Source organism: Halichoeres trimaculatus, unplaced genomic scaffold, assembly GCF_033239565.1.
Source record: "Halichoeres trimaculatus isolate MK-OKI-2021-1 unplaced genomic scaffold, fHalTri1.1 fHalTri1_scaffold_15, whole genome shotgun sequence".
NCBI lineage: Eukaryota > Metazoa > Chordata > Actinopteri > Labriformes > Labridae > Halichoeres > Halichoeres trimaculatus.
In genome coordinates this window covers 26,982,841-27,009,843 of record NW_027437193.1, presented here as the reverse complement: position 1 = coordinate 27,009,843, position 27,003 = coordinate 26,982,841, and the positions used below count along the sequence as shown (strand labels likewise).

At 41.9% G+C, this 27,003-nt stretch overlaps 1 protein-coding gene across 2 annotated transcripts in view; it reads right to left on the bottom strand.

Moving 5' to 3' along the window:
* The window catches only part of epha4b (eph receptor A4b), a 147,809-nt gene that overhangs the window by 87,039 nt on the left and 33,767 nt on the right, over positions 1–27,003 (bottom strand). For both annotated transcript variants that reach the window (XM_074689205.1, XM_074689207.1), the window contains exons 3-5: positions 24,458–24,658; positions 22,808–22,915; positions 20,683–21,034 (exon numbers count right to left, since the gene is read on the bottom strand). In XM_074689205.1, coding sequence (XP_074545306.1) covers positions 20,683–21,034; positions 22,808–22,915; positions 24,458–24,658 — 661 coding nt within the window. The remainder of the gene's footprint in view (positions 1–20,682; positions 21,035–22,807; positions 22,916–24,457; positions 24,659–27,003) is intronic.

Genomic DNA, 27,003 nt, shown 5'->3' with positions numbered 1-27,003 from the left:
TTTTCATCCTCTGTCTCTGATCTTAGGGTTTATTTAATTTACTCTTCACTTCTTCTGCTTTCCCAGTGAAAACAAATCTACACTACATTACAGCCTTTGACTGCCATACTACTTTGCTTTCATAGTGTTAAGATATGAATCATATAAACGCTAAAACCATCTGTCTTTCACTCTCAGACCAGGAGGTTGCTACAACCTCCCAAATAAGCACAAAAAAACTCACAAAATCTACATTTTTACTCAGTGGAACAGATTTATCGGCGATGCCTCATTTGCTGTGATGATGACACAAACGAAAATACCATCAAGCTGTCTCTGTTACATCATTAACGCCACGTCTCCAGAAGCATGAATTATTTTGAGAAACACTACAAGACATCATTATTTCCTAAGCTGTCAGAGAATGAGCGCTCCAAAGATAAAAAGTTGATCTACGGTATATTGGAAGAAACATTGGAGTAGCTTTCCAGGGTTCCCCTCTTTCCTTACGATCATTATCCGGGATATTTTCTGACAATTAAGCCAGTATGACACACAGTACATGACACACCATTAAGTAGAAATTTTGACGCTGCAGTGACACTCAGCCACAGAAGTTACATTCATATACAGTTCATTTTATTTAATAATGCGGCCGTTTCTCCAGGACAGTGCAGCACTGCATTGAGGAGTAGATGCAAACAAAGGTGAAAATAAAGACATCTTCCTGCATTTATCTGTTTTTTTTTTGCTTCTAGTTTATTGTGACTCTCCCAATAGTGCCTGAAAAATACAGTAATTTAAACCAGCACTTTGAATCACAAACTTAAAGAGGGGGTATAATGTGTTCCTATATCTTAAACATGGATATAAAATAACAATGCTGGATGTTCATACTGAACGTGCAGACTTTAAAACATTATTTTTATGTTGTAGATATCGTTGAATCATTCTGTAAACTGCTTAAACTGTTTTTTTCTAAAAATAGCACAAGATATATTGTGCTGTAATGAAAAGAAAATCGCATCAGGATCTCCTTATGATTCATTACATGTAGGAGGTGTGGGCCTCAAACACTAGGGCCTGCCCATGGCTCTACTCTAAACAGGCCTCCAGAGGGCTGGCCTATCAGAGTTAAGGGGGTTTGTGAAGCAAGGAGCCTTAAAGAGACAGCTGTTGAAACAAAACAGGGGCTGATGTGAGGTTTTCTGAAACACCAAATTGGGGGGGGTGAATTTCTTAGCTGTCGACCATTTAAAGGTACTATAGTGATAAGTACCAAATCAGGTTCCTTTATAGGTACCGACTGAATTCTGCCAAAATTACCGGGTACCAATTCACGTAAACCAAAAGGCACCATGTTTAGGTACCTACATGCATCCTTGTGACTGTGAGGGAGTGAAGGAGTAGGTGATTTTCCATGCTGGACACTAACACAGCACTGCAAGGTTATACACTGAAGAATAAATATATTGACTTGAAAAAATGTAATATCTTATTAATGGAGTTAGTGTAAGTTCATACAGGACACAGAGGTCATACGTCCAGCTGTGATCAGCTGACAGGCTGATGTTCAATCTCTAACCCTTCTCAACCAATCACAGCATGTCTCTAACAACAAGGCGGTGTATTTGAATCATGTCTTCACTCTCTCTTATCCCTGCTACCTCTTTGCTACCCAGCTGCTGCTGTCTGAATAGTTCCTCCTCCACCCCAGCCTCCTCCTATTAAGACTCTGTACATATCCTATTGATATGTATGCATCCTTCTGATCTGTGGGGGGTTTTGCTAAGCACTCCCTGGAAAGCTAGAGCAGGCTGCTAAGCTAACCCAGGGAGTACTCTGAAAAGCTGAGCTGTAACGCCAATTCTAACTGTATCCATTTGGCAATAAATGGTTTGATCTACGACAAGAGTGTTCCTGACTGAATTAAACAAATTGATATTCTTTACCACAGAGACACAAAAAAAAGTACAGAAAATTGGTACAGTTGAGTACCGATACCGACTGCCAGGTACGAGGGATGGGTACCATGTTGTTTTCAAATGTGAAGGGTGCCCATCCCTAAGTACAGGGGTACCAAAGAGACACTATGATGCCTAAAAGAAAGCACAGTTTACCCTCTCAAAACCTCTGTATGTGACACAAGCTAGCTAGACTTCAGCAGCTGAGCCATAAGTTACAACTATGAAATCAAAGTCCTCACAAAGATTAAATACAGAGCTGAATACAGCCAGCCTCTCTAACAAAAAAAGAAAATTTGAAAACACAACTCAACAAACCCTTACAAGAGGGGATATTTTCCCAGTAAGGTGAAAGAAAAATAATCTTTCATATTATGTGTCACCAGAATAATTTCAATAACCATGCTTTAGTTCTCCAAACATTGACCTAGTATGTTATCATCTCCTTTTTTATCTTTACTGAACCCTTACAGTTTGTCTTATCAGACTCAAGAAATGTGAAAAGACATAAAACTCTGACGTACGCCTTTAAAGAAAATGTGATTCCTCATAGCAGCAATTAATTCTGCCTGAAAGACTTTTTTAAGAGAAGGAGTCAGAATCACATTCAGAGCTGAGGAGAGAAATGAGGCATGTCTGGGCAAAGTGAGGACACAGACCTCCATGATTGGCACCTGAGGACAGACCCTCACTGTGTTCAGAGCATCTGATTACCTCTGTATCACACACACATACACACACACACACACACACACACACACACACACACACACACACACACACACACACACACACACACACACACACACACACACACACACACACACACACACACACGAGTGCAGTCAGACCGGATATGAGATAGTTTATGTCCAGTACATGGAGTGCAGGAGTGCACTCAGGCTTCTCCCTGATCTGCCCTCTGTCCTCTGGATACCAGCCAAGTAGTCAAGAGAAACTCAGTGATGAAGCAGTTCTTCTTCCTCATTTTCTTAATTGTGTCCATCTTTGTCTTTTCTCTGTCAGTCTCCGTCTTACTCTCTGTTTATCGTCCCATCTGTCTGTTTCCACATCTATTTCTCAATCCTCTCTGTCCTTCCTGGCTTCCTCTCTGGACGTCTCTTTATTTTCTCTACTTGTGTGTGTGTGTGTGTGTGTGTGTGTGTGTGTGTGTGTGTGTGTGTGTGTGTGTGTGTGTGTGTGTGTGTGTGTGTGTGTGTGTGTGTGTGTGTGTGTGTGTGTGTGTGTCTGCCTTTTTTGTGTGTGTGTCTTATTTCCCAGTGGGCTGTCTGTCATGCGTTGACCCTGACCTTCTCCAGAGCTCCTGCACAAATATTTACTCTCTTGCTGACAGGCACACACACACACATGCACACACATGCACACACACACACACACACACACACACACACACACACACACACACACACACACACACACACACACACACACACACACACACACATGCATGCACACACACAAACCCTTAAAAAATCTGAGTGGAGGGGGAGCTCAATTTCATTGCAATTAAAGCAAACACACACGCGCACGCACACACTTTTCTGGTGGTAACCTAAGCTGATAGCTCACTAATTTTGAGCTGGGATGATTATCCTCCAAGTCTAAAAACAGATTAAATAGACACCAGGTGCATGTGTGTGTCTGTCTGCGGAAAAGGAGTCATGGGAGACAGACAGACAGACAGAAACAGAAAACATAACGGGCCTATAAAACAGGTTTGATGGAAGTTTTGTTCACAGTTTTTATAACTTAATCTGTCTGCCTGTTTTCTTATCCAGATGAAAGGACAGAGACACAAACAAAGCTTTCAACATCTAACCTAAAACCAAGGAGACACCTCACAACCACACACACCTTATACTACAGCTGCACTCACACACCTATACACTTCAGCAACAAACGTGCCGCCATCATCTGGCCCCGTGAGCAGCAGAGTGTGTGTAGGAGGAGCGTTTCCTCACCGACGATATTTTCAGTTCATCACTCTCAATAATTCATTCTCTCAGGCGGAGGAGGGAAGAGGAGCCCCGTGCCTTTAATTCTGTGTCACAAACACTCACACACACACACACACACACACGTATAGATGTACCTGTCTTAATCAGTGTGTGGGCAGACGTGCTGTGTTTTTTTTTGAAAGAGGAGTGACAGACACTTCAGAGTCGATTCTTTATAACCAAACAAACACAGCAGAGGAGAAGACAACACTTAATATCAGCCAGTTTGCTGGTGTGTGCTCGTATTGTGTTCCTGAGTACATCCGGACTAATGTATGTCTGTACATTTACGTTTCTGTGTGTGTTCCTAAGTGCTGCCTCCCACCTAACAGAAACTAGGTATGAATGCAGAGCTCCTCTTATGCTCCTCCTTGACTCCTCAGCACCCTTTCAGCACAGTGCAGGAAGTCAAGAGTGTCACACACAAAAGCTTCCCCTTTGGGAAATTACAGCTGTGTATGCCTTTTGAGCTCTTCCCGCAGTCATAAAAATCTGCACTATTCAGAGCTGCAGGAGCTTTTCATCTAACAAATAAATATTGACAAGAGAATCAGATCTATGGGCAGATCTGCTTCAGAGGCAGCCTTGAAAGGTGATGACACTCACGGATATCCAAGATGGCTTCTGCAGAGTGATGAATCAAACCAGGTGGCAAAGGTTTTTAAAGAGATTTGCGTAAACACTTCAGATTTCTTTGTCAGGTGCTTGTGTTTTTTGTGCTGCATGGTAACGTGACTGTGAATACGTTTCCTTGAACCTGCACGCTTTTGTATAAACTGACAAAAGAAGTTACTCTCTACTTTTTTCACAATGAAGCCGAAATCAAGTATTGGAGGGTAGACTGTTTCCACGCCTACGGAGGAAATGTAATGCTTTAGAGTAAGTGTTTGTTAAGTCATTCACAGTTTAAGATCAAGCACAGTGTTCACTTTCACTCTACAGTTAAAGTGAAGCACTTATTCAAAGCATTTAAAGAGAAACTGATGCTAAAACACCAAACACAACAGACTGAAACTGGAAACAGCAAAAGAATAAAACATGAATACTGGAAGTATATTCAAAATGAAAACTGTTTAATGGAGATCACTGGGTAACACAAAGCCCATCCACTGCCCTCAGATACAATCATACAATGACACATCACAGCTCCTGTTTTACTGAAGTTGACAAAATGCCCATAAAAGTGCAGATTGATGGGAAGTGGTGAAAGAATGGTGTGTTGAGTCAGACTAAAGGAGAAATCAGTTTTTTATAAGAGCCCGTTTTCAAACTGATACATTGATATTTGGCATTTGTGATGATGAATGTCCACTTCAAGTCCTCTTTACAAATACATCTAAACATCATGATGTATAGACAAGTTTTGCACTAATATTAGATATATATACATGTTTATATATATACTGCAGTGTATTCCAGTAAAAACATGAAGTAGGTTTTCAAAACCACTGGTAGTATTTGTGGTTTTATAGGTAAAGAAAACCACAAAGTGAAACAGTAATCAGTGGCCTCAGAGAAATTAGCAACCCTAAAAGTTAGCTAAACTAGCTTCTAACAGTTCCTTTTAGCAACAGCTGGGCTTATGATAGCTGGCATAGGACTGAAATTAACATTTTGAAGATGGGCTGTTGTAGTGTACAAGTATTGTTAATAATCATCGATAAAATGTTGATATTGTTCTAAAGAAAACAACCCTTCAATAGTTAGTCCCACGAACTGGTTCTGAGTCAAAGGCCTTAAGCTTATTGCCAACTATCAAAAGCCCTTTGCACATCAGATGCTTATTTTTCATGTGAATATTTTGCATCTTATTTCTTTTTTCGAACCAACTGTTTTTCAATTCAAGCTTTCACACCAGCAAAGTTCATTCACTAAGCGAAATTGGGCCTTTTAATTTTCCGACCACTGTCAGTTTTTCCAGAGTTTCACTTGCCACAAGTTCACATCGGACCAATCAAAACACTCCTTGTTGACAAGTCACATACCAAAACATTCAACATTGATTGTGTTATGTCCCAGCACCTGGTTCTTTACAACAAAAGAAATATAAAAATACAAAGACAACGATTATAAAAACATTATTTGGAAGAGAATAGCTGCGGAGATTGAATATAACACCTCCAAATTTTTCGCAATTTCGTGCCATTTATTCAGGTCACCGTTGGTGAGCAAAGGCCTTTAAAAACAGAGAAAAGAGAACAGCAGCAGAGAAGAAAAGTGAGGTAATCAACATGCACGCAATAGAGCTTGAGTGTTTTTAGATGTTGTATGAAGGATGGGGTGTTTGTGGACAGTAGGGGTGGGTACTGAATTAGGTACTTTCATAGGTACCGACCGAATTCTATCGCTGGGCACCGGGTGGAAGAGTAGGTGATTTTTCACACTGGACATAAAGACAGCATTTCAAGGTTATATATTAAAGAATAAGTATGCTAAATGGATTTTTTTATATTCTATTATTAAACAAATTGATATTTTTTACCACATAAACACAAAAAGTACTAAAAATTGGTACCGTTGAGTACCGGTACCGATTGCCAGGTACCAGGCCTTGGTACCGTATCATTTCAAATGTGAAAGGTACCCATCCCTAGTGGACAGTCAGATACTGAATGTATGTGACTTTTTTTTCTCCTTATCTGTGAGGAATAACCTTAACTGGAAACTTTTCATCCATAAACTTATCAACAGAGTTATTAGTAACATGTAGTGTAAGTAACACTGATCCTAGATTTTGCACACTGTGTGTGTCTGCATTAGACGGGACTATTATTCTTTCTTTTGGAAGTTGTGTCAGTCAAACACCAAGAGTTTTACAGTCTCTTAATTGCCTCCGTGAGCTGAGGCAGCTGCTGCTGCAGCTCAAAATGCTGACAGTGTTGATAAGCGGGCCAAATCAGCAGGCCAAAAATGCAATAACTAACTTCCCGTTGTTTTCAGAGCAGTAGCACACACCTGTCTCTCCCACCCTCTGCAGTAGTTTTCCTCACAAACAAATCATTAGTGTTAAAAACATATACAGAAGGAGTTGCTGGTGTATTTAGCTGCATTTCCATTGGAGGACTGCTGCTTGTACAAATGTTTGTGATCTGTCACTTCTCTCATCAGGCTCTGTCGTCGGGTGGTTGTAGAACAACAGTGCAGCTGGACTCACTGTGTATGAAGGCAGCAACAAATTTGACCACAGCTACATCTGCATGTCGTGTTTCAGGGCTGAGCAATAAAGCCTGAGCAGCGTTCAGCCCAATCAGTGTGACGGGCTGATCGCACATCTGGAAGCCATCCATAAAGTAGAAAGAAAAAGAGGAGGGGGTCAATGGCTGCCTTCCTGTTCCTGTAGTTCCCGTGTTTCCTGTTCTGCAGAGCTGCTGGCTGCCTGTGTGCCCCCTCTGCTCTCACATGTTCCTTTTTTTCCCCCCAAATCTTTAGATCTTAAGTGGAGCCAACTCAACACTCATTCAACACTACAACAATGTGAAAATTATTAACTTTCCCATGAGTGCGCACATGTTTATCCCAGAGCATATTGAACAGAGCCAATTAATGGAGACTGAACCCAAAGGAGACAAACTCTCCCTCTTACACGTCTCCCTCCTCATCCTCGCTGCGTCTGTCTGTGGGGAATCGTGCTATATGAGTACATGAGGAGCTGAAACATGCGTTAACAGTTCCTCAGTCCTTGGCCTGTTTTTTCCTCCGTTTCTCTGGAGGGTTTGTTCACACAGCTCAACCCACTGCACCAGACTCTGGAGTTATACCAGGTCCTTGTTGAAGTCTTCCGATTTCATTGTGGCTAACGTGTCGCAGTGCTAACGTGGCTGTTAGCTGCTCAGCGTACGTCTGGAAAGTGATAGGCCATGGCTGTGCTGCGAGGCTCCATGTGAATAGACATTATCTGGGTCAGTGCCGTGTGGGTATGTAGACGGTGACTATGGCGTGTCGAGGATATAAGCCTTTGTGATTTTGTGTCATTTATTCAAACACAAAAGGAAGGAGATGAGAAAGAGGGAGAGGGAATAGGGATGAAGTTTCAGAGGGACCTTTGAGGGAGAGGAGATAAAGGGGGAAAATGGAGTAAGAAGACGTTAAGCATTATCCGAAAAAAATTAGACACACAGACCTGATCAAAATCTTAAGACCAGCTGAAAAAAATTGCTAGAATTTATCTGTAGAAAACATCTCAGGTGGGATCTCCTCGTCATAACAGTAACGTTGAAGCCATCTGGAAATTTTTTCTCATCAGAGAATCAAACTTTTTTCCACCTTTCAATCTCCCATGATGCTCCCTGGCAAAGTCTAAATGGGCAGTTTTGTGGCATTGATGGAGAGCAGGTCTTTGAATTTGTTTTGGTTTGATGCTGTCTGATGGTTATTGCGCTGCAGTGGGCTCCAGTAAGGGCCTTAATTTGGGGTCAAGGACCGCCCTGATTCTTGACAGACAGCCAATCAGATCCTCTGGCTCAGCGCAGGTGTAAATTTTGGGTCTACCACTTGAATTCTTTGTTCCATAATGCTCAGGATCTTTTTAAAAAAATGTAGGATGACTGTCTTATTGCGTCCAACCTCAGCAGCAATGGCAAGCTGTGAGAGGCTTTGCTTATGCAGCTGGACGATCCAACCACGTTCAAGAAGAGACAGCTTCTTAGCTTTAGCCATCAGGAGGGACTGACCGTGTGAATGCCTGACAGAAAATGAACTTTTTGAGCAGATTTCGGCCTTAATAGCTTGTGGTTTTAAACATTTGATCAGGTGATTAACAACCTATTCCGTTTTTTTTTTTAATTACAAGTTCCAAATGTTTTTTGTCACACTCCCCCTTCTTGCTTTTCCATATTGTAGCTCTACTTAAAACGTCATTAAGGTCCAAATGTGCATATTCTAGCAATTTTTCAGCTGGTTTTAAGATTTTGATCAGATCTGTAAGTGAGTGAGACGGACAAGCAAACGGACAGACAGGTAGAAGGACAGATGATTGGCCTTGTCCAGGCTGTATATCCGTGGCTCTTTGAGAACATCTGGTTAGTAATAACACCCTGCTGCCTGATACTTCAACAGCTTAATGCCCTAATGCCTGCAGCAGTACACAACCCACAGACACACACATGCATGGACCTTACACACTAAAATCTCTTGACTCACTGTCTAAATCCGTCTGTTAGCCACCCACTCCTCATACCCGCACCTTCACGCTCTCAAGCTCCCCGAGCTGCCACTAAGAGAAGGGCAAAGAAATGAAAATGTGTGTGTGTGTGAGAGAACGTATTACATGCAGGAGGGAGCGCTTGACCTTCAAAAGTCTGTGTGATCAACATAAAAATGCTCACTTTACCGACTATACACACATGAACACACACACACACACACACACACATACACACACACACACACACACACACACACACACACACACACACACACACACACACACACACACACACACACACCTCTGCTGTAAGGCTCGAGGCAAAGATCGACCTCAGTGCTGGCGAGGCAAGAAAGAAAGCAGGTTCCCTACTGAGTTTTTAACACACACACACACACACACACACACACACACACACACACACACACACACACACACACACACACACACACATACATGCAGAGCCCTCTGCAAATGAGCTCAATCTCTTTCACAGGTGTGAAGATTAGTCTTTTCCTACATCTGTTCCCGGCTCAAACCTTTCATTATGAACACCGGCTACAATCCTCTTATGAGGTATAAAGTCTATTGTGTGTGTGTCTGCTTGTGCTTCTAGTGGTTTTACATGTGAGCAGTCATAGAGTAGAGTGCACATCCTGATTGAGCCTCGACAGGAGGACATGTACAGAATAACTCTCACGTCTGTGCACGGTGTGTAAGTTCTCTGGCAGAGAACAAACAAGGCTTTTTTAGAAAATCGTCTCCTGCTGTGCTGCGGTCACAGTCAGGTCTGATCGTCTAAGCGGCTGAGCCTTTGATCGCATCGCTGAGCAGACAGAAAGCCAAATTCACCCTCACAGGTTTCCACATATATTTAATTTTTCCCTCTCCTGACTATGATATTGTACAGCGCTCTGTTATCCTGCCCAAATGTTATGATCTCATAGTTGTGGTCAACTGAGGTTTGGGGTGTGTAAGGATCTAAAGCTGTGTGATGTTTTCCTGGCTTTCTGGGTTACATGGCTTTGCCTTAAAGGAATAACTCAACATTCATCATCTGGTCCACACTTATATGAAGTCCCCAGATAGAGTCAGTGAGCACATGTTTTTCTTTTGATTTCTGTGCAGGCACAGAGAGAGAAAACCTGGCAACCAAACTGTGAAAACACAACCTCAGGATGTTACAGCGCTAAGTCATGAAACATTGCACAGCATTTGGTCACTAGGTCACATGGCAGCTGGCTGTTTTACACTCTGACACCAAATGGTGGCAGTGTAATAGGACATGCTGACTTAACCTGGCTTTCAATCAACCAAAAAAAGACAAAAAGGGTGGAAGTGAGGCTGGTTCTGGCAAACAGCGACACTGTGCCTGACTGTTAGTCGACTTAGCCATGCCCCTCATAATGAAAGTCGATGCATTGCTTGTGGTCTTTACGTGTCAAACGATGAGGATTAGAAAAAAATGAGGAGCTTAAAAAAGAATCCCTACCACTAAAGACCTCAGATATAAAAAAGAGTAGATCAGGCCAACAGCATTGCATGAAAAAAGTAGAATTTCGAGCAGTTGTTTTAACTGTGAACTGCTGCTGAAGATCAGATTTACAGAAATGTACAGACAGCACAGACCAACGCTGTGAATTGCACTTACATAGAAGGGTAGTTTCATGAAGGGAACAAAAAATGTAAACAGTCAACCATTTTTTGAACCAGATAGTAGGGCTGAACAACTAATTAATTTTAAACCAACATTGCAATGTAATAGAATGCAATTTTTAAAAAGCAATTGCTGCAATTAGAAAAAAAAAAGTTCAATGGACACAGACCTGGAAGGAATAAAGCAACTTGAACTTGTCCTCCCTTTAAACCAGCAAAAGTCAAAATGCTGTTTTTCTGGCAAAAAAAAACCCCTGTGAGCTACAAAGATCTGTCCAATAGAATGATCGTGGCTGACAGAGCACATACCCCTTGTTTACTTTTTTCTGTATGGTTTGTTACTCTTACCGACAAGAGGTCAGTAAAATTTTACACTGTTCTTTTTTCTTTTTCAATTAAAAAATGCAAAAAAGACTTGTTCAAATGTTAACAGTATCTTCTGTCATGTTAGTCATTTTATAAAATGACTCAAAACTTCTGTTAAGTAAACAATGCAGAAGAAAACCCCCCCTCCATAAAAAAAAAAAAAAAAAAAAAAAAAGGCGAAATCACAATCGCAATATTGGTCTAAAAAAATCACAATTAGATTTTTTTTCAAAGTCGTTCAGCCCTACCAGGTAGTTTAGAAATATGCTTTTCAACATGGGTGTCAATGCCTGTTCCTTGACTTTTGGGGCCAGCCTCAAGTGGACACTGAGGGAACTGCAGTTTATCTGCTTGACTACTCAACACTGCAGATTGCTCCTTGGTAAAATCTGGGGTCGCATAAGTTCAGTCAGAACCACTTTGCCAAAATTATCTTGATTAACTTGCACAGTTTCATTTGGCAGTATGGTTCTGTTCTGGGACTCCCTGCTCTTCCACACGCTTATGTGGAAAGCTTGAGGCAGGTAGAGCACACCTTCCTGCCTATCACGAGCCATCATGAACGGCATAAGCAGGGAGCGCAGCAAAAATAAAAACCAGACAGAGCAGAGCAATCAACATGAATACATTGACAGAAGAAGCTGGGGTGGAGGTAGGTTGCAAAATGCCAGCAGAGGAAGCAGGAAGGAGGCTGGGCTAGAGCTGTTTAAACACCCCGCTCTGAATGCACTTTTCCAATAGGAGGCGGACACGGGGTCAGTCGAGCCATCCGCTGATCTGCACTGATGACGTCCTGGCCTGCTTGAACTAATGCTATGCTTGATTTGTGGCAACAATCAATATGCACAGGGTTCCTTAAAGAAATAAAGGCTGTAATTACAGAAATATGAATGCCAGGAAAGGCCAGTAGCTGGCGCTGTAACTTGACGAAGACCACCACACCCTACACATAAAGACATTCCCCAACAGGGCAGTAAATAAAGTCGTGTCACCTTTTCTGTAGTTTTTCCAAGGTTTTACTGCAACAAAGAGGGCTGGCATTTTCACTCTCAAACTTGATTTGAATAGTCTGTTTTTTTCAGCAGCTCCAGCGTGGAGAAAAGTAAAAACACAGTAGTCGCTGTTTTTTATTGAATACGTTTCAGCCTCTAAAAGCCATTGTATTCATCCTCACACCCTCCAAACAAACACGTAGTCGACCAGACAATTCACACTGGATCTGATGCATGTTGGACTTGTTCCTCAGTGATTCACACTTTGGTTTGAGTCCAATTTAAGAAGTGAAAAGAACAGCAGGAGGGCTGAGAGAAGTCAGTATGACGAATGAAGTGTGACTTTGAAAAGTTCCTCTTGTAAGATAAGATCTCTCTTTAAATTGGCTGCATCAAACAGACAAATGAATACAGAGAGGAAAAACGACGGTCAGAAAGGTAGAGACGGACCAACGGACGTGACGCAGACCAAATGTATTACTTCAGCCTGCTGAGACGGAGAGACGAGGGCCAGGGAGCTCGTGTTGAGGTGACAGGTGTCTGTCCTTCCTCACTCTGTGTCCTCCATCTCCTCGGCATCTGAGGCAGTAATTGGTGCTGTCAGACTCTCTCTTACACACACACACACGCACCCACAGAGGAGGACTGGACACACGCATTCACACACACACACACACTCCTGCCCTTCAACATGTACCTCTTGGGCTTAATGCAGGAGAGGTTTTTGAGAGGAGAATTCGCTACATCCCCTACCAGCTGGGAGACAGAGACACAACAGGAGCAGGTGAGGGAGTGCAAGGTGGAAATGGAGAGGTGCAGAGGGAACAGAGAGGAGAAAGAGAAGGAGAAATTTAAAAAAAGGGAAGAGGGGCAAGGGGCTTTGGCTGAACAGACAGGAGCTTCTACATGGGGCGGAGGAGAACTGACGGGGCTAAGCAAATGTAAGTGACAGGGAGATAGAATAAGAAAGAGGGATTATGTAACTCTATAACTCCAGTAGTGACAGAGCAGATGAGGATGATTTTATATGACTGAGCAGCAGAGCCGGTCGAGAAGCTCTGTCCAGGCTGGAGTTCACAGAAAACAAACGGTGAGAAAAACAAATATGTCTGTTAGCAGAGACTTTAAAGATTAATGACGCTGTCGGTGATATCTCTGGTTTCGTTTTGAACAGTCATCAAACCATATAAAGAGAAACACAGAGCTGTGCTGATGCCACTGATGTCAAATTCAGATGAAGCTTTGTCGGCATCCTAGAGCTCCCTAGCTGTGCGTTTCTCTTAGTAAAAATCATGAGGTTTACCTTTAAATAAACAACTCATTATGTGCTTAACTTAATGGCAAGGACATTTTATGCTATACCAAAGAAACTACAAAACTCTTCATTTTGCTCCATTCGTTCCTTCACAGTGTTGGTAAAAATCACTGACAACATTCGCACGTGTTCAAAACCCCTGAAAAACCCTGACTTTGAGCTGCATGTGTGAACACAGCTGGTAGCGTTTAGGAAAATGAGTTGGAGACCATGGTGACATGTCATGCATCTCTTTTTCTGTTTTCTTTCCTAATTTTTGATGTTCCTCACCAGTCATACGCCGCTTTTTGCCTTTATTCTACAGGATAAATAATAATGGACTTGTAAAGTGGGGAGCAGAGACCACTTGTGACATGTAGCAAAAAGGGAGGCTAGGAGAGGACTCCCATGAGGACTTCAGCACACCTTAACTGCTGAGTGAAACTGACACCCTGTAACACTGGTGTAACAGCAAAACTCTGAAATAGACTCAGAATATGCTGTTGTGTCCACCACTTGGATGAAAAACTGTGATTCCTTTGGAGCACTTTTTACCTCATCATTTTGTCCCCCGAGACCGTCAGCTGTTAAAAAACAAATCGGGGGTTTTCAAGGATTGGCCATGGGGCTATTAGATTAAGGGTATTGAGGAATGATCCGACCATTTTTGATTTTTTTTCACCTGTAAGAAAATCTTGAGTGATGTCTGTTACCCCACAGTCACATGATCTGAGTTGCCTCTGTTAGCTTTGTGTGACGTCAGTGTCAGGATGACTGGGAGCCTCTGTCATAACCTAAACCCACATTTCCCACAAATCACATTAATCTCTCTTCCATAGTCACTGACTACTGAGCAAATGTGAGCGTAAACCACAGACTGTGTAATAAATGGGCATGGTCTTCCTGACGTCACCCGTCTGTTTCTGGAACAGATTTTTACAGCAGATCAGCGGGCGCGGCCATATTGGAAGTGGGACAGGCTTCGAGTAACCACTATAGGGCACCATTCGGTCGCGTAAGCTGAGCTGTGCCTCTGATTGGGCGAACTCAAAATCATAATATCTTCTAGTCTGCTGAGTAGGAAAAAAATCCACCCCCTGTACAGTGTGTGCCGGCAGTGAAATAAGTGATTCAGATGGGAGAGGTTTTTAGTACCAGGCTGTTGTATGTTTATTTCTACTGTGAAAACAGCGTTTTTTGGCTTGGTGTGTATGTGACTTCCGGTACTTGCCGTCAGCCTCAAGCAGTCACTCAAGAAACTGCAGATTTATCACTCCCGCATCGTCTTATATTGTTAGACCAGAGGTTGCTGCTTGTAGTAAGCTCTCATTGTCTAACTTACAAAACTGTATATAAATTTAAATTAAGAACATGATTTCTGATAGGGATGTCCCAGTACAGATTGTTCTACTTCTGATCTGATCTGATTTTTTCATGATATGTTTTGCCGATACCAATCCCATACCGATCTGATACGATTCGGTTCTCTGATAAGTCCAGTAGTCCATTGAGTGATCCAGGGTAAATGACAAATCAGATTTGTTGTATTAAAGTGAGCCCTGTTGGTTCCTCCTCGAGGAACACTCACTTTACAAATGTTGCAAGACACTATTTTACTATCATTGCTTTCCAAAGACAAGTAGTCCTACACATTTGAAACAATACGGTACCGATGCCCTGTACCTGGCAAAAAATAACAGTACTCATTGGTACCAAATTTCAGGACTTTTTTGTGGTTATGTTGTAAAAAAAATATCAATTTGTCAAATAACAAAATATATATTTTTTCACTTTAGCATATTTACTCTTCAATATATAATCTTGCAATGCTATGTTCATGGAAAATCCCCTTCTCTTCCACTCCCTCACAGTCACAAGGATGTGTTTAGGTACTAAAACATGGTACCTTTTGATTTACGTTAATCCGTACCCGATACTTTTGACAGAATTTGGTCGGTACCTATAAAAGTACCAAATTTGTTACTTATCAGCAGTTTGACTTAACAGCAGCTGTAAAGCGTAATGGTGCTGAAAACACATGAAAACTGGATCAGTCCCAATCACGTAATGAAATCTGATATCATCCAATCCTCCAAAAATAGCCATATCGGGAGCAGGTACTGCCCTATACAGTCGAAGAAAAAAAGTTAGAAATGGGTCTAAACTGGTAAATCGTAGTTTGACTTCTTGAGTTCATTTTTTGTGTGTTTGAGTAATATTTTGGGCTTTTATGGTTTAAATTGGACAGGAGAGAGGATAAAGGATAGTGGAGGAGACAGGGTGAGAGTGGGGCGTGACATGTGGGAAAGAGGCCCCAGGCCGGACTCGAACCCAGGCCACCTGGGCAAGGGCGCGACCTAAACCACTAGGCCATCTGCACTCCTACTCAAGTTCATGTGTCTTTGATTTTGTGATCCAAAATTAAAGGTAGTCTGGACACTGTCTTTTTGTGGTCAACTATTTTTGTTCAGCGGACACATCCCTCTTTGTTATAAAACAATTCACAGGATTTGTTGAATTTAGCGCCCCATGCTAACATACAACACACTCAGGCTCTTAACACACTTGGTGAGAATAAGAGCTCGGGGCGGGAAATAGAAAAAGAGAAAGATGAACCCGTGATCTATAAATGTTTAACGAGTACTGGCAGAGAAGATGAGGCTATGAGGAAGAGGAGGAGGGAGTATGGAGGACAGAAAGAAAAATGGAGAGGTGAAAAAGGAAGACAGTATCATAAAGGATGGCAGAGGAGCAGAATGGGGGGCTTGTGGTGGAGAAGAGTCCCATTATAGAAGCAGACACCAGAGCAAGGTTAGAAAATAGCAGACAGGAGGGGAGAAAGAGCCAGAGATTGAGGGGAAAAAAGCCGTAATTGGAGGTGTCTGGTGTTTGTCTAACACAGAGAGGCTAGTAATGATTCCATTAGCGCCTCACATCCAGAGAGACAGACAGGCAGAGGGAGAGACAGACAGAGGGAGACAGAGAAAAGGAGTGACACAGACAGAGGGAGAGGAGGCTAAAGAGGCCACGACAAGACAAGAAGATTCACACAGAACATAAACACACTGAGCAGCAGAGCAGCTAAAAGGAAGAGAAAACCACACACAAAAAGAACAACGCTCGGCTTCCATTAAAGGGCTAGTTCACCTGCACGGTGATGATGATTACAAACCCCTTCCAGCTCCCTCTCCTCACCTCCTCATCTCTTTGTGCGACAGCGAGCAGGAGAGGGAGAGAGACAGGGTGATTTAAATGCATTAGTCGAGTGTGTTTTCCCTATGGAAGACCCACAGTCTATGTCAGGGCAGGAACCTTTTGTTTGGTGCTGACGCCGAGCGCTGAGAGGACTCTTTTAAAAGCCTGGATCCGTTCTCTCAGGGACACATTATGGTGCCATGCCAAGGGTTGTTGTACTTCTCTGTGTCCTCTCATGTCTTTGTTAAGAGCAGGCTGATTAGAGATGCTGAAGGGAACAATGTGAAGAGGCACGTGCAGGAGGAGGAGGACGGGGGGGGGGGGGGGGGGGGGGGGGGGGGGGGGGTACAGGTGTCACATTCATTTACACAAAAAAAGCTGAGAGAAGTTTGCATGGTTTCACAAACACGAGAGATGTTCCCCTGACATACGTGGGACAGCACGTTCGTCTCCTGCATGTGATTGTTATGCAAATCCTCCCAAGATCAAAAATGTTTTTGCTGAAGGTAGGAGGAACAGACGACCCTGCAGGCGAGGAATCTTCAATTTAGCAAGATGGAGTTAAAAGTTATTGGAAAACACGAGTTGATTGTTTTGAAAATAATTGTTCTGCCAAAACTGTAGACTAAAATGAAAGGAAAACAAAACTTTGATTTCCTTTGTGTACTTCTCTTATTAGACACATTTAGCCTTCAAGCACACACACGCATATGCACTCGGGACATGTATATTTGAGAAACTAAATCTGTCAGCACCATAGACTTAAAAAAAAGGACGTCATCTTGCTCAGCTTGAAGTGATGTCGCCATTAAACTGCTCCCCCTGGTGGCAGGCTGCAGTATAGGTAAAAAAATCCATCTCTCCAGTCATTCCAGATGAGCTGTGGTCAAACTTAAAAAAAATAAATACTCCTTGTAGAAATGTTTCTCACGTTGGATTGTTGTGGTGATTTGAAGATATAATTTGTCTGTCTTGTATTCAAGTTCTATTTTTCTCCTAAGAGTTTTGTTTACATTAGTTATTAGAGGTTAAAAACAAGGTTTTGCGTCACGTTTAACGATGATTGACAGCTGCTGTTTCTCAAGTATTTTTTGTGGGAATTGTAAAATGTGTTGGGAGGTAGAGTCAAGAAATGATTAGACTCTCAAAAGAAGAAAGATTTATTTTTTTTTTTGTCACCCAGCTCCACAGAATCTCCCAGAATCCCTCACAGTTATTACTGCGCAGACTCTGGCTGCACAATCACCTCAATGGCTGCGCCTGTGACAGGAGAATTTTGGCTTCAAAGCTGTATAATTGTAAATGGTGGAGCAACACTGTCCACTCTATGTACAGTCAATGGGAAGCACAAGGTGGATCAAGAGCGACAGGAAGTTTGGTTCCAATACAAAATTAAAACATCAAGTTGATTTTCAAAATAAAATTACCTGACACCAGATCGTGTTTCACTTGACCAATGCTCCAAACTGTCATAATGAGAGGAGTCCAGTCTGGAGTCAACAAGTTAGAGGTTGTCAGAGTTGTCTCGGCACAGCATGCATTTTGTGGCGTTTCCACCGACTATTCCTGGGACAGTTTTGCAAGTAACCCTTCCGAATTGCTGGATGTCTACCATAGTTGGTAGTAGTTTCTTCTTCGTCAGATTTATCAGCGGGTCATACTGTGTCGCAGTGCTATGGCGTCACACTGTTATTAAGGATGTCCCGATATTACATTTTCACTTCCGATACGATACCGATACTGCAGCATTGAGTATTGGCCGATACCAATATTAATCTGATACGATATCAGCATTAAACATACATACTTTTATTACTTATTTTGTAGTATGTCTCTCATGTTAGAAAAGGCTTGATTAAGTGATATTATTCAAACAAAGAACAGTAATCAGCAACAGTAGGTATGAGGAAAAACTGACCCATTTATTATTAACCAATGGGTTACAGAAACTGCTTACATCGGAGTGATTATATCGGAGATTTTAGATGCATTCCGATACGATACCGATATTTGTTTTTTTGCTGATATCGGACCAATATCCGATATCAATATCGGACTGGGACACCTTACACGCCCCCTACCACAAGGGGGCACAGTCGGCTGTGGAAACGCAAACAGAATCAGGCTTAACTGAGCCAACCCGTACTGATCTAAACTGGACTGCTTAGTGGAAACAGGGCTATAGATGTCTTGGATAAGGGGAGGCTTATCATACGGGGCTGGAAAACCACTGATACAGTAATAAGCCCGGGAAATCCTTGGTCTCGTGACCCTGACGGTCCTACTCTAAGCCACATTCAGAAAACAGATCCAGTGGGTTTTGATGGAGGAGAGAGCAAAAAAACAAATTAGCCATACGATAGAAATCTAAACATTGTCCACCAACCTGAACTGCAATTCCATGTTTAGCTTTGTTAATAAAATATGTTCAAATTTGGATTTCAGGTTAAACAACTGAAAAATTACCCGCTAAAGAACACCCCTAACACACATATGTAGTGACCATAGGTTATTGGACCAGAGACACATATAAATCCTGACCTCTGACCATTAGTCATTACCTCAAGCACACACACACACTCACACACATGCACACACACACACAAGCTGTCACAGAGTTAAAGGCTTGTTAAAGGTGCTTACACTGTTTTATTTTGTCTCTGTGGAGTGATAAGACTCAGGGAGCAGACTGATGAGGTCACAGGGATCACTGAGGTCAACCTGCTCGGCTGCGTCAGACAGACTGGGAATAACGTTTGAATCTAGATCTAGATGATGACGGCGCCACGTACTGAGAAGTTATTTAAAACCCCGTCAGCAAGTTCCTCTCGAACGTCGCGTTTTACATGAGAGACGAGCAGCTCGACAGTCTGCGCTCTGTGATTGAGATGCACTCTGAGTTCTGCCACAATCTGTGCACATTACCATCCTGCAGACCGCCGAGTACAGCTTCTGTTCCCATTCGCTCGTCTCTGAGGCCCCACAGCCAAGTTTCCTGTGTGTCTTGGCGGCAGATTCTCTAAAACAACTGAGATTGCATTATGTGCACCGATTTCCAAGTTTGCAGTGATGAATATCTTAGATTCCATTTTCTGTTTTGGGACGGGAGTGAGCCCATAGGGACAGGTGACAGGGTGAATCCAATACAGATCGCACACACACACACACACACACACACACACACACACACACACACACACACACACACACACACACACACACACACACACACACACACACACACACACGCACACTGCAGAAACCATCTGCAGAGTTTTATGATTCAATAATCTGCTTCCTAAGGCAAACCTTCTCCCTCTACTACAGAAACACATCACTGAGCATCTTCTCTCTCACACACACACACACACACACAATCATACCACTCTCCCCTTCTCTGCAGAAAGAAATTAGGTATTCATCCCTGACAAACACACACACACACACACACACCAGGAGGAGATGCCTCAAAGCAACTCCTACCTCTGTCTTTGCGAGAATTGTCCTCACAGCTGTTTCAAAGTCACTTAGAGTTTAAAAAAAAAAAAACACCAACGCGTTATCAGTAACCTAAGCACACAGAATCATTGTCATTCTGTCCTGAGATTCACAGTCAAACTCAGAAAGTGCCAAAAAAAAAAAAAACAGCACAAACTTGTGCTGCACAGACACACATGCCCACACAGAAGCACACGCACATGTTTAAAGTCTCCCTCTGCAGAGAGCAGAAGGGATCTGATTGCCGTGCTTTGTTTTTAGGAGTGATTTTGTGAGCTGTTGGAATATCTCACATGCCTCACTGTGGCACTCCAGCTTCTTTCCTTTCACAAGGCCGGCCTTTATGAGATGTGTGCATACAGTGATACACACTGTAAAACATGCTCTCAGGTGTTAATGTGTAACAACAACGTCCCATGTCCTCAGACTCAAACACTATAAAGCAAACACATGAAAGCACTGTGCATGTTTCTCTTTATCTCAGCACTTTTGCCCTTGTGTGGCTCTGTTTTTTGACTTAAAAATGAATCTCACACATGCCCCTCCCCCAAAACCCCCAAACCCCCAGCCTACTCACGCTGGCAGACGTCCTTGTTCTCCTCGAAGCCTGGTTTGCACACACACCTCCCTATAGGGACCAGCCAGCCTCCGTCTGCGCTGCAGTACATCTTTGGAGCCTCGAACTCCTCTGAGGCGTTAACACACACACCGTGTACCTCCACCAGAGCCGTGTCTCCACCTGTGATTGTGTCAGGGAACTGGGCCAAGTTGAGCACAGTGAGGGGACACTTCTTGTAGAAGACCCTGACAGAGACCAGAGCGATGCAGGCACCCAAATCCTGGAAGGCCAGGTAGAAGCCTTTTTTACTCAGGTTGCTGATGTCACGCACTTCAGTGTTCAGCTTCATCACTCGGTCACCAACGTCCACCTGCAGGCCACAGAGAGTCCATTTTAATGGGAGCTTTAAATGAAGCACCTTCCAGTCCAAAAACGTGTAATCTGCATTGATCAGAGCTGCTGATTCATAGAGTACTGAGAAAGTACTGTTAATACTACTTATAACAGATCCAGGTCTTTAAGAATCAGATGATCACGTGTTCAGAAGAGGCGTAAAGGGTGTAAAATCACTGGAGAAGTAAAACTCAACAAGAGATAAAGAATAAGGCTGAGAATGATACAGCCCTTCATAAATCATTGTTCAGGGCAGAAAAAAACGAAGTGAAAGAAAACAGTAACAGATCTATGGAATGTTCACTTTAATGAGTGTTTTTTTTTCCTTAATATAAACTTATGACCAAGCTTTTTTTCAGTATTTGATTCTGATTGGTCAAAAACCAGCCAACAATAAACAAAAGTGATTCATTCTCAAGAGCAAAAGCAAAGTCAGGGACAACTTAATCACAGACATTATATCAGATTAATCTTAGGAAATGAGTCCCTCATATGTTTGTTTATGTTAGCATTCTAAATCAGTAAAAAATGTTCCTATCTCTGATAATGAAAAGAGAAGACAGATCCTGTCCTGCAATCCGGCCAATTATCACAAATAAGCAAGCTCATTTTTATAAAATGACCTTATATTGACACTAACATTGGTTCAAGGATGCAGGATATTGGATTTTTTGCTGACATCTGTTATGCTGGTATTTAACAACTAATTTTAGCCGATACTGATATCTATAGCGATATTTTTCTCTGTGCACATGATTGCGGAGATCATCAACTCTCTTCTGCATTGGAAGTAGCATATTGTATTAGTGCATACTCTTATCACATGTGTTAAGTAATTTTAATTTCTTGTGGAAAATCAGAAAAAAATATATTCTAAAACTGTTTTTTTATTTATGACAACTGCGTTCAAACAAAAAATTCCAGGAAAATAATTACTATTTGAAAGCTGGATGATGCCCTTCCTGAGAGAATCAAAATAATACCCACAACCAGGGAAAATTTGACCTATTTCATAAACTTAACCTCTTTCCACAGGGAACATATGAGAAGTGCAGCTGTTCAGCAATTAAATCTAGGGGTGCACGGATAAAAATTTTCTGGCCAATCACGGATCTTTGAAAAGCCTGACCTGCCAATCCTGATTTTGGCCTATATTGATTTTTATTCGTTATTTTTCATAACTGACAGCAAAAATCTGTAATGTTTCCATCTTATGTTATTGAAAATCATTGAACAATACCTGTGAAACAATAATATCTTTATTTTTTAACTTAAACAACCAATAAAGTGTCCTGAGTTTTAGGTCTCAGAGTAAAAAGCCACAATGGCTGGCTGTCAGACCTTCCCTGAGGTATATAAGATCAGTTTCATATGTAGGGATGGGCCGATCACCAATCACCGATCACCCAAAATTACGGAAATCAGCAACGATCGATTGGCCAGCCGAAGTAGTCAGATGCATGTTCCTCACAGACTGCTGCTTTAATTCAAGTTTAACTTGAAACAGGGACAGCTCAATCTGAACTGTGCAAACAAAACAACAAAAAGTACAAAAAAAACTATCTGGAGCTTCATCTCATTATTTTATCGGTTATTATCTCTGCAAAATTTGGAGTGTGTGCGATATCTGATGTTTCACTTTTAAGCCAATATCAGCCAATAATGCACCAATAATATCCTGCATCCCTAGTTTGGTTATTGTAGCTGTTTATGAGTGTAGTGCTTGTTGGTGCCGTGTGTGTGTCCATACCTGTGTGAAACTCTCATCTGCAGCGATAGTATCGATCTTGACATACTGGCTCTCCTTGATGAACCACAGGTTTGCAGTGTTGGACTCATAGTAGTACATGTTAAACGTCTGCAAAACAAACAGTGTAAGTGATCAGACCCAGGCCATTCACACTGAGTGAATGTCGAGCAGAAAAATAAAGTGAGACAGTCCATTAAATGTGAAAATTTAACAAGATCTCTTTCAGCTCTCCAACTCCTCTTCTGCTTCTCTTCCAATCACAGTCCATCTGTCTGCACGGCCGCACAGAAACACTGTCTGCAGTCACATGAAAGCCAGCTCTACACTGTCTCATACAGTATTATCTGCACTACTCTATTCTGGGGATGTAATGAGAGTGAAAGAGGCGGAGAAGGCCAGGCGAAGTGGAGAGGATTGAATACAGAGGAGCAGTTGTATCGGGCTGATATGGGAGAATGGGGGACAGTAAAAAAAAATTATATTAGAAGTTAAAATATACAGGGAGCCACAAAAGAAGCCTCTGGAGCATCGTCTGTTTCATTGTGCAGCCATCCTCTCATGTCATACTCCTCCCGCCTCGTGTCTATTTATCTATTCATGAGGCATCAAAGGGAACTTCCATCTGCGTGTTTGCGCTGAATGGAAAAGACGGAATAATGAAATTAAAAAAGATGTAAAATGTCCTTTTGCTGCTCTGTGTTGTGATGTCGCACAAAGAGCAGGCAAAGCATTGATTTCATATCAAGCAACAATTACAGCAGAAAGAAACAAATTTTGTCGCTATGACATGGATGCATATGGCAGCATACTTCTACAGTCAATGCATTGTTTGCAGAATTCTGAGTAAAATGAAGAAATGATCCAGATTCTGTGAGACGCTGGGGAAAAAAGTTTGGAAGTCCTTGTGTCAACTGTGTTGTACGCGTTTAAGATATTCACTTGCAGTCCAATCAAGTAAATAACATCTCACATTTTCATTAGATGTAATACAAAGGTCAGGAAAGTTTAAATAAAATGCACAGCAGCATTCTTGAAGTTAATTTGTTGACTCGGTTAAGCTAAGTGCTGTCGACGCTGTGTTAAAGCAAATTTGTTGCATTTAATGAACCCTGGATTGTGCTCTGTAATAGCCCTCCAGTTTTAGGACAAAAATAATGTGCCTGTAAGTAAATAAGTACATACATTTGATGAAGGACGGATTATATTATAGTTGCATTCATTAGATGTGGAAAGGCTGAGAGCACGGCGCAGTCAGAAAACTCCTTTGTTGCTCTGCAGAAATGATTTTCCCTCAGACAAACCCCAGACTTCAAACACCGTCTGCTCCCGACATGTTCCAAGTTAAACTCACTCCTGTGATATTGATCTTCAAAACTGAAATGTGTCTCTTTTTTTCTCACATTTCTTCTGCAGAAATTCACTCAATGCACACAGCAGCACAGGAGCGCCCACAGAGCTGGTCAAAACCTGATGTTGTGCTCACCAGGAAACAAGACGAGCAGCACAGATGGAACAAAAGGACGGTTAGTAAGGACATTTGTTCTTTGCTACTAAACTCTGCGTGTCTGTGTGTGTTTGTGTGTGTGTGTGTTTGTGTGAGCATGTTGTCTGCTATCCCCTGTATGTTCATGTTGTTTGTGTTGTACACACCTCTTTGCAGGTACCAGGGACCCCTGGCAGGCTGTTGCAGTCCCTCAGGGTGAACTTGATCTCGATGTAGACCCTCTGTGCTCCTTCCCGGCTGATGTGGCGCGTCCTCAGCCAGTTGTTTTGGCTGGCCTCCATGACGTTGCACACCTGGTAGGTCCTCATCGGGGTGTTCCTCTCATCCATCACACTGATCTCCTCCCACTGAGGACCAGACAGAGGAAGTGTCAGTTCATCAGGATCAAGGGTCTTTTTCCAGCATATTTAGATGAAAAACTGAAATAACTGATCTGTGTCTGTCAAGTTAGAGTTGGGAGTTTTCAGTTTTACTTAGAGAATGACAGAGTATTTATGGGTGTATGTCCCTTAAGAGTTCATCACCCTTTAATCTAAACAATGCTCTAATGTATGGGTGGGTAAAAATATTGATGAATGGGTGCATCGCAATATTTCCTCGCACAATTCAATGTCAATTCAGCAAATCCTCTGAATGGATTCACCTCCTGGCAAGTGGGGGGCGCTGTGCCTGTTACTCACATTGTATGGACAAGGGTCGCACAAGACAAAACAACAACAAAATGGCAGCCAAAGCAGCAGCAGTGTAAAGCGAGCTCCTTCAGCTTTGAAGTCTGATGTTTGGGTTGTTATTGCTCCACAATGTGAGGTGACATATCACATACCTTCACATGGGCATGGAAATCATAAATCAAAGCATTTCAATCAATATCCAATCGAACAGATATTGAATCAAATCACAACCCAAAGAATCAAAATCCAATCAAAATCCAATCCAATCCAATCAAGTCCAATCAAATCGGAAGGTTCTTAGCAGTACCTTAAGAATAACTCAAATTGCAACCCAAAGAGACATAATCCAATCCAATCCAATCCAATCCAATCTAATCCAATCCAATCTAATCGTATTAAATCTGATCAATTCATTCAAATCAAATTGAATCCAATCCGATGAAATCCAATTCAAGCGATTCAAATCAAATCTAATGAATCCAATCCGATCAAAACCGATTAAATTGAATCTAATCCAATCCAATTGAATCGAATCGGAATGAATCCAGTTGAATCCAATTCCAATCGAATTGAATGGAATCTAATTTAAATGCATCCAATCGAATACAATCAAATCCAATTGGAATGAATCCAATCAAATCAAATCTAATGGAATTGATTCGAATTGAATTGAATCCAATGGGATGGAATCCTATCGAATTAATTCTAATCCAATCGAATCAAATTTAAGTGAATCCAATCTAATCCAATAAAATCCAATCAAATCTGGAGGTTTTTAGCAATACCCAAACAGTTACCTAAGTTGCACCCCAAAGAAATGAAATCAAATCCAATCCAATCCAATCAAATTGAATCAAATCAAACTGTGAGGTTCTTAGTAATACCCAGCCCTACTCTAATGTATGGGTTTCTCAGATTTTGCAGCCTGTGACCCCCAAAATAGTGGGTCAGGAGACTGATGACCCTGCTGTGGGAACACACCAACAGGCCAATCCAAAAACAGAGAAAGCAAAAAAATCTATATCTGTTCAAGCTGATTAGTATAAAACTAGACTACCTATGTGCACATATTACCCAGTTACCAAAATGAATCATGCCACCATATGTTAGTAATCCTGGTTTAGTCAACTGATCAACTAGCTTTAATGGCTTTGGTCTTGGAGGGCATTTTGTGAACCCCCTTCTTGACCTTCACTTTGGGAACAACTTGTCTAATATAAATAAAACTAGAACACCAGATTATGTTCCCCTATCTCTGGTCTCTGCTTCTGCCCAGAGCATATGATTTTCAGTAGAGACCCCTCTGTTTTCACAATAGAGCAGTTTTCTTTGACTTAAAAATCTAAAAGTAAAGGAGACATTTGACCTTTTTGGGTCAAGATATGTCATCATTTAATCCTGTTTGGCCTTCATGTGAAATTTTGCAAAGTTATGTCCAAGCACATTTTCAAAAGGCATCTTCAACTTTAACTACTGAGCATCAAATTCTTTTCAGTTTTGAGTCAAAGTGGACATTTTGCCATTTTTGGAATGTTCCCAACAAGCATACCTTAAATATCTTATTATAAACAGGACAGATGGATGAGCAGACAGCAGAAAGTGGAATTTAACCCAGAAACAAGGAGCCTCATGGCGAAGCTGTGACTGAACTGAGGCATGAAAATGAAAACAGAAAGGGAAGGGAGAGTACAAGGATGAGTGAGAAAGGAAAGAGGACACTAAAGGGAAGGGGAGACAGGAGAGAAGTAAAAAGAAATGCTGAGGAGATTAGCAATGACGTGGAAAATCCTTTAAACTAAATATACTTTGCAAATCTGACGTTAAGTGGCCACGAAACCAAAGAGCAGAGTGACGATCAGGAGCAGCAGCAGCTTGACAACAGATCCACTCTGCTGCGTGATCGTCTCATTTCATCACCGGTCAATGGACAAAGGAGAACTCAGTCCACAGATCGCTCATGGGAAACTGGGCCCAGGTTCAATGAGCTGCGGTTTTCGTGCAAACCAACATTAAACCAGCAT